Genomic DNA, 9259 nt, shown 5'->3' with positions numbered 1-9259 from the left:
ACATCTTTTATGTTATGTTTTACAAATTTTTAAAAGTACTCTTTAAATTATCAAATAAAGCTTAACTTTTTTTTTTGTTTGTTCTTTTTCGCAATTATCAAACTCAAGAAGTCAAGAACTATAAACAGATCTTTGTTTGGAGCCCTTTGCCTCCACTCTTCAGTATGTATCTTTTTCATAGTTTGATATATTGTAAATACTGAACCTCAAGTTCTTAAAGGAAAAAGAAAAAAAAAAAATCAAACAGGGGACTCACATTGGGATTTTTCTGTCCACTCAGTGACTCATTATAATAATACTGGAATCAGGTTTTTATTAAAGCCTCCACTCAGAATAATAATACCAAAAAACTCAATAATAATACTGAAACTCAAGGGTATGAAAACTTTCGAACAACAAAGTATATAAGCTAAGCTCATTATTACTATTAATTCGTTAGTTAAATTTCTTTTAAGCTTCAGAATCAAACCAAACATGTGAATTGATCACTTAGTGGCTCTCCAGTTTGCTAATGCTTCGGACAAACGACATTAGATCATGCTTCACACTAAAGCAACTAGGAAATATAAAATGACATGTAATAAAATAATAAGCAAAAATTGAATTACATTTATTTGCAAAATATCTCTGGTCTTTTAATGATATGTAAGTGTGTACTTATATAAACATGGGATCCCATTATGTTGACAATCTTATGATTTCCATCCTACCTAAACCACCCTGCCATCATCTAGTGGGTTGCTGACTTCCTCCGCAGGATTGAAAATAAAGCAAAAAATGGGCCAACCTTCCTACATATTCTTCGAAGTTCTTAATATTTATGCTCTAGTATTTAAATATTTTAACTTTCTTTTCGTTACAGATTAAACTTATTTTAAAAGGAGAACTACTAAAACTGTATATTACAAAAATTTATATGTTTTACTGACAGTAATAGTTTGTAGATTAATCCGTAATAATATTTAAAATTACGAATCTATACTTAAGCATTAAAGTAGGTGAGGGACAACGATAGTTCTTAATAAAAAACTTAATCAAAGTCCAAGGCTCTATTTTTGTATGTCTAGACTAAAGCTTTAAATTTGTTTTGTTTTTTTAATAATATTTAAAATTATTTACTCAATTATTTTTTTTAATAATATTTAAAATTATTTACTCAATTATTTTATTTCTTTGTTTAGTAAATATTTTAGAGAGTTTAAAAACTTTTCTAACAATATATATATATATATTATATTATAATATCTATCTTTTTTAAAAGAAGTTAAACCTTGTGAGAAATATTGTTTTTACAAAAAAATAAAATTTAATCTTATTTTTCAATAACTTTAAATTACTATTTCACATAAATGTCTTCCAAATGTTACAGAATTTAATAAAATTAAAAATTACTTTTGAAGCAAAGTAAAAAATAATAATTATTTTTACATTCAATTTAAGTTTCTCTCAATATAATAATTTAATTTGATCACATAAGGTATTTTAAAATTGCCTAATACTGCTTAAAAAAAATGTCTCATACCATATAAAGCATTCATCGAAGACTAGCAATATTATGAAACCCAAATCAAGATTAGGTCGTTAAACAAAATGGGTATTCTCATTAAAAATATTATCAATTCAATTAAGTGCCAAAACTTGAAGTTAATAATGATTAAATACATCAGAAAAAACATGAACAACCCTGAATGAACTTAAATTGTAATACTTCTTATTTCTTGCAACATTACTCTTGTTGAAGCCTCTCGAGTCGTTTGTAGTTTACGTCATGTCTTGTTTCTCACACTATTTCTCATTTCCCGATCAAAATTTGGATTTCTTAGATTCATTATTTTTCTTTTTCTTCCTATTCCCATCGAACTGCCTCACCTTCCTTTTTTATCGATCTCCCGAAAAAACTCTGGGCCTCTTATGATTTGATTTTTCAATTACCATACCATCTTGACAGTTGAAGCCCAAAACACCATCTTTGTCTCTTTCTGAAAGGCCACTCTGCCTCCGCTTCCTCCATTTTTTAACGGTCTCTCTCTTTTAACCTCGATTTCAAAACTTCTTTAGCTAGTCTCTTGGTCTCTTGGCCACTCTGCCTCCGCTTCACCTTCTCTGATACGGACATGTGAGAATTTGGTTCTTGCTAGTGGAACAAGAAAGACATGGATCTATATTCAATACACAAGAAAAAAATTTCTCTAAATTCCCCTATTTTTTTTTTTCGTAGAGTGGCATATTGAAAAAAAGAAAAGAAGAAAAAGTTCATCCTGAAATCTTTTGATAGAACACAATATTAATAGAACATTTTTTTTTCTTTTTAATCCTGGACAATGAAAAATAGAAGATTTCATTCAATACTGCCTTTCACCTGATAGTTTATAAAGCTATTCTAACGACTCCGGAAATTTAAAATGAAATGTATATAATAATTTGAGTGTGAAAGTGAAATAAATGTTAAGATTAATATCCTTTACACGATAACTTAAAAGTACTAAACAAACATCACCGGAATAAAACTATCATCTTTCTTAAGCTGGGTTAACAGCCACAAAAAAAAATTCATATTTTTTCTCCAATTATTCTACACAATTCTGTCCCTGATCAATATCAATAGTAAGCTTGTGTATCCATCTTTAAACAAACTAAATCTCATAACGAAATAACAGAGCAATGTCATACTAAGATCCTGTTTAGATAAATTTGAGTGATGAGTAATTAATATATGACAGTGACAGTGACAGTGACAGTAATTGAATGATAATGATATATGATGCAAATAACATTTTTTTTTTATATTTAAATGATTATATATTAATATATGTTAATATCAGCGATTTTGTTTAAATGATAATATAATATAGTTATATTTTCAATTAAATTACTAATTTATTTTATTTTTATTATATATAATAATAAATAGTATATAAAAAATATATAATAAAAAAATAAATAAATTATGTAAAAATATAATTAAATTTATATTTAAATAAATAATTATTACATATAATAAAATTAAATTTTTATATTTGATAAAATAAATAATTATTATTTATATTATCATAATAATTTAATTTTAATAAAAATAAAATTATTTATATATTAAAAATAAATAATTATAATTATATATTATTATATTAAATTTAAAATTATTTTATCATATTTATAAAATATTATATATTAATTGACTATTATTTACCACCAAACAATCATGATCTAAATATACCATAAAATTAATAGAGGAACCAACACAATCCACCATATTATTGCAAAGAAGTCAGAAAAAGAACTGAAAGCCAAAAAGATTTGCAGAGGGGCCTAATTCAGACCAGCCTGAGCATATTCTATCAAAAAGAAGGAATATTTTCAACTGCTAACGTGACCGTTAGACCAAGATGATCGCCCGGAGAAGTCGCCGGCTAATCAGGCGAAGCGAGCGCAAGCATGGTGCCGCGATTTGTTGTTGCAGCCGCCGGGAGGTTGGGTTCCGGATGTGAAGCGAGAATATATAGGAGGGTATTTTAGTAATTTTATCATAATAATAAATATAAATAGAAAAAATAAATGATATAAATATTAATTTTATATTAATCGTATAATCGGAATATTTATATATGGTTATCAAATAGAAATTCTGTAAGGTTTTATTCAGAATGGCATTAATGTAATTTTCAGTAACAAAAAGTCCAATCCAGTAAATCAATCTAACTTCAAAGTTCAGACTTCAGACATAATTGCTTCTCATCAACTTCCCATACGAAGAGGTGTCCAATTGAGTCTCGACTCAGTTTTTCTCGGTTCCAGACAGAATCTCCGAATTCGACTTAGTTGCCATTTCAGGTAAATCCGTGATTCTCTCTGCCAAGTGAAAGAAATGCAGTACTTTCATTTTAACTTTTCTGGATTTTTGACAGAAGTTCAAGTGAAAAAGTGCAATTAGTGTGGTGGTTGGCCATTGATGGCAATTCCTGTTGAAGAAGCGATCGCTGCTCTCTCCACATTTTCACTAGAGGTGATTTATTTTCCAGAAGTTCTCTTATTTAAGTTTTATCCGAAAAGTTCCATATTCTTCTGCGTTTGAAAATTGTATTATTTCTATTTAATCTTTTTTAAATATTGAAGCTTTTGGTGGGTGGTAATGCAGGATGAGCAGCCGGAGGTGCAAGGACCAGCGGTTATGGTGTCAGCTGAAAGAGGAGCAGCGAATAGTCCCATTGGTATTGTTTTCCTTTCTGAAGTCAAGAAAAAGATTTTGGGTTGTCTCTGAGTATTTTGATTGTGAATTTATTAGGGATTCATAGAATATTAGGTGCTTTATTACGTTATTCACTGAGGAAAAGAATAACTTATGTCATAAAATGGGAAGTTCGAAAAGAAAGAAAAACTCATCTACGTGGTAAATGTTCATTGCTTGTTGGCAGACTGTTGCACATGATTCTGCTGTGGGTTGAGACTTGATACTTTACTTTTCTGAAATTCAATCTTTTAGCATTTAAAGTGAAACTTTCAAGTTCGGATGAGGTTAGATCTAAATGTCTCTGCATTGGTTAAATCGAAGAAAAATAAGGGGATGATGGAATCTGGATATTTCGTGATGAATGAGGTTCCTATGGGGTGGCATGAATTTGTAGAGGGGTAGGGCAGAAGTAAGTTGGGTTGCTTTAACAAGTTGAGGAGATGTTTCTAATGAAAAGAAATCTTGGAGGGGTGAATTTTGGCTTGATGATCTGTTGAGAGCTTCTCTAAGGAGGCCTCGTCATCAATTACTGACTATCAGCCGGATTGATCAAACTTTGAACTACTAAGAATTGAGTTTTCCTCTTTTCTTCTTAAAACAATTGACAATTTTTTGGTTGTTGGAAGAGACACTCAAAAGAAATGCTGGAAGGTTTTGAGTCAGTTATTAGTTTGATGATGGCAGAAATATTTTTGTTCTATGATTAATAGCATCCAGGCTAGCCTTGATATTTACTCTTCAAGAAAGTCATTGATATGGCCTCTTAAGATAGTCCCCTGTGGTTATTAACTTATTATCACCAAAATGTGGGTTATGAACAAAATATGGAGGTTCCTGATTTAGGAGGCTGGCCTTAGTGAATTCGACTAAATAAATTAACATCAAGTGGCATTATATAAACTCTTTTTAACTTCTAGTCCAACAAGGTCGTGAACAAATGTTTCTCGACTGGAGAAGCAGCTGGGTATTGGTGGAACATTGTCAAAGTCTGGTCACTGTAGCTAAGAGACTGGAAGCCATTTAATATTGGTTTTCATGGGGAGAACGAGAAGAGGAGATTCCACTTGGTGGCATGTGTTGTGGTTAAAGTACCTCTAAATTTGGGCGGACTTGGTATAAGATCACAAATGAGCTTTAAGAGAGTGCTTCTTGTCAAGTGGCTGTGAAAATTCAACCGAAGCTGCTTCTGGTGGAGTTGATTATCGGTACGTATGGGCTAGAAGAGGGAGGGCAAAGGATTACAAGGCTGAGGGATATGGTAATCTTCCTAGGTGGCTTAGTATTGACTAGAATGTTCTGTTGCCCCTTTAATCAAGATATTTTTTCTTTATAACCATCATGTTACCCTATAATGATGTAATTAATTAGTAGAATCTATTAGAATCCCCACAATAATGTAAATTCCATTATTCCTAAATAGAAATTCTGTATAAATATCTCGATTATAATATCACATGGAGTATGAGAAAATAAAGTAAATATTTTTTTTTTTTCAAAATTTACATGATATCAGAGTCAAATAAGACTATTTTAGGGTTCTAATTTTAAAATTTTTTCAAATTTAAAAATAGTACAATAGGCTGAGTTGATACTTACTTATTAAGATCTAATCTTACCACCCACCCCATACAGAGTTGCAACCTCACTGCTGGCCTGCCCCCTAAATCTTGGGGTCTTTTTCGCATGCATGATCCACACGCACCGTCAGCAAAACCCTAATCGACCAGAATGATGCAGAAGTGGTTCATGTTGAACCACCCAATCATGCACGCAACATGAAGACAATATGTGCATTGCAGAAAAACAAGAATTGTGTATGGGGAAATTACTCTGGCGCACAGATAACAAACTCTTGTCGACCCAAGACACCAGTACCACTCCATCATTGCAGCAAAGTTGTATTGCCTCATCAACCTATATAGAGAATCAAGGCTAGGTTGAGAGTTATAGGCAGGACACAAATCCCTCGCATACAAGCCAATGGGATTCAATTCTCACCACAAGGAAGCATTGGCCATGTCAACATGGTTGTAATATCTAACAATTAAACAACTTATCGACATCAAAACTATGCTTTCGTATGAATCTGTCCACTGGAGCTGCAGGATTAAAATGTTTAAGTACGTGACAAAAAAATTCAATAGAGTATGGACGGAGTCAACATGAAAATATCGTTCTCCAAGCTGACTCTCGAGTTTCAAGAGAATGCCGACGTCGTCGGCGGTCTTGAAGTGCTCGTAAGAGTCTATTTGGAGTTCAAGATGGTTGACTATGTACGCTTTAATGGATTTATATCTTTATGAAGAACCTTAGGAAATGACATTGAACGGAAATGTTTCTATTTTACATCCCCAACTTAATAAAAGGACCTCGTTGCGGGCAAAGAAAATCTCATATCTCTGCTGACGGCTTCGAGGATAGAGAACTCGAAGACGCAGTGGTTTGCCAATATACATTTTTGCCGTTCGGTTAATCTGTTAACCATTGAGTGTCTACTGCTGAATTACATTTGATACATCGCCATTGCTATCGCAGATGAGCTCGGGAAGATGATGTGTGCCGACAACTTTCTTAAATTTTCTCTTGAATTTGTTTATAGAAGAGAAAGGAAAACGGTGTCGTTTTTAGGAAAACACTAGCTTGTGGTTCAAATTACACCGTTTTCCTTTCTCTACTAAAAACGAATTCAAGAGAAAATCCAAGAAAATTGTAGGCAGACATCATCTCCCCGAGCTCATCAGCGATAGCAATTGCTACGTATCAAATGCAATTCAGCAGTAGACACTTAATGGTTAACAGATTAATCGAAGGGCAAAAATGTGTATTGGCAAACCATTGCCCATCTTCGAGTTCTGTATCCTTGAAGCCGTCAGTAGAGATCTTGAGAGTTTCTTTGCCCGCAACGAGGTCCTCTTATTAAATCGATGATATAAAATATAAATATTTTCGTTTAACATCATTTCCCAAAGTTTTTCAGAAAGATATGGATCCATTAAAGCGTACATCGTCAACCATTTTGAATTCCAAATGGACTTTTATGGGCATCTCACAACCGCTTACGACATCGACATTTTCTTGAAATTGAGGGTCAGCTTGGAGAAGAATACTTCTATGTTGACTCTGTCCATACTCTACTAAAGTTTTTCATCACGTATTTAAACATTTTAATCTTCTAGTTCCAGTGGACGGATTCATACGAAAGCATAGTTGTGATGTTGATAAGTTGCTTAATTATTAGATGTTTCAACCATTTTGACATGACCAATGCTTCATTGTGGTGAGAATTGAATCCCATTGGCTTGTACATCAGGAATTTGCTTCTTGCTTATAACTCACAACCTAGCCGTCATTCTTTATACAAGTTGAGGAGGCATTACGACTTTGCTGCAATGATGGAGTGGAATTGATGTCTTGGGTTGACAAGAGTTTGTCGTCTGTGCGGCGGAGTAATTTTCCCGTACACACGTTCTTATTGTGCTGCAATGCACACATTGTCTTCATGTTGCGCGGATGATTGGGTGGTTCAACGTGAACTACTTCTACACGATTCTAGCCGGTTAGGCTTTTTCGGCGGCACGTGTGACTCATGTGCGTGAAAAATGGCCACCGGATTCAGTTGGCAGACCGGGGGTGAGGTTGCGACTCTGTTTAGGGTAGGTGGTGAGATTAGAGCTTGATGAGTGGGTACCAACTCAGCTTATTATTTCATGCCACTCCATAGGAACCTAATTCATCACCAAATATCCAGATTCCATCATCCCCTTTAATGTTCTTCCATTTAATCAATGCAGAGACATTTAGATCTAACCTCATCCGATCTTGAAAGTTTCACTTTAAATACTAAAAGATTGAATTTCACAAATGTAAAGTATCAAGTCTCAACCCACAGCAGAATCACGTGCAACAGTCGCCAACAAGCATTTATTATTGTTATTCGCTAACATTGACAATCAAAGAGGAAACAAAAATCTCCATCGCTTTGTTATTCGCCTTGGGTTGCGAGGGGCCGAATGGTTGAGGAACTGTTTGATATCCGTAGTGGAGGAAGGATTCCTGTACAACTCAGTGTATAGGATGGAGGATGGGTACTTGATGATAGCTCTCAACACGAATATACAGGTAGGTATATTGAGTTAGGCAATTTAGAGGGGCAACTCTGTGGACTCGGATCTATATCCTAGAGGAAAGGGAAGGAAGTGGGGGGAAGAAGATGACTAAAATTTTGTTCCACGTGATGGAATGTGTTCATGGAGGAATGACTCAGATTCAATCAATGTTTGCAATCCTCGACACGAGCTCCCATCTTTCTCCCATGGTGGCCTCTGCCATATATCATTAGCAGAACATGGTCGCTGGTATCAGCAAAGCAGAACAGATGGGAGGTGACGATACAACAAATTCAACTTTTAAGCAAAGATATTGCCACATAATCTGCTTTGGAGATGTGACCGGTCGATTATGAGGGAAGAGGATATTGTGGCAAGGGAAAAGACTAGAAAACTACCTATTAGATGAAAGAGGAAAATGCTTAGTGAGGTGGCTCCTCAAGACAGCTCAACATCACACCACACAGTTGAGCTATAGCGAGGCTGTTCCTAAGGGGCTGAGATCCAATCCTGGCCCAGGCCCAAGTGCCCAAACCTGGGGTTCTAGCTCAAACAGGCCAGGCCATCATGGGCTGAAGAGAGAACAGTTGGGGAATAGGTACCCAGAGAGCCCGATTCCCAACCCAGCTTCCTGAATATTTTCTCGTTTAATGGAGTATTCTTTTTCCATCTCTGCCTTTTTGTAATAGTCATAGACTCTCACAATAGTTAAGAATAGATACTGTAATTTGTCTTAGTTAACGTCTGCATACGCATGTATATTTTATATTGCAAAAAAATATTGTGCATGATGAAGTGAGTAATTGAATGTTATCATCAATGATTTTTTGAAAGATGAACTGTTTTCTTTTTTTCCATAATTTTAATTGTCTTGACAGAATAAATAGTTCAATGTTTTGCTTTACAGTTTCCAATATTTTTTTTAAAG

At 34.0% G+C, this 9259-nt stretch overlaps 1 protein-coding gene across 3 annotated transcripts in view; it reads left to right on the top strand.

The window, feature by feature from the left end:
- Positions 1-3239: 3239 nt before the first annotated feature.
- Positions 3240-9259, top strand: part of PIR121 (transcription activator) — a 42558-nt gene continuing 36538 nt past the window's right edge. Inside the window, exons 1-4 of one of the 3 annotated variants that reach the window (XM_088223250.1) lie at positions 3240-3504; positions 3664-3828; positions 3903-4000; positions 4133-4205. In XM_088223250.1, the coding sequence (XP_088079376.1) occupies positions 3947-4000; positions 4133-4205 (127 nt within the window). In that variant the 5' untranslated portion in view covers positions 3240-3504; positions 3664-3828; positions 3903-3946. Of the gene's footprint in view, positions 3829-3902; positions 4001-4132; positions 4206-6951; positions 8930-9259 lie in introns of those variants that run through there. The other 2 variants (XM_088223251.1, XM_088223252.1) reach the window with 2 other exon arrangements.

Source organism: Carica papaya, chromosome 6 (assembly GCF_054855325.1).
Source record: "Carica papaya isolate Zhongbai chromosome 6, ASM5485532v1, whole genome shotgun sequence".
Classification (NCBI taxonomy): Eukaryota; Viridiplantae; Streptophyta; class Magnoliopsida; order Brassicales; family Caricaceae; genus Carica; species Carica papaya.
The sequence above is the reverse complement of the archived record's forward strand: the minus strand, read 5'-3'. Positions and strand labels throughout refer to the sequence as shown.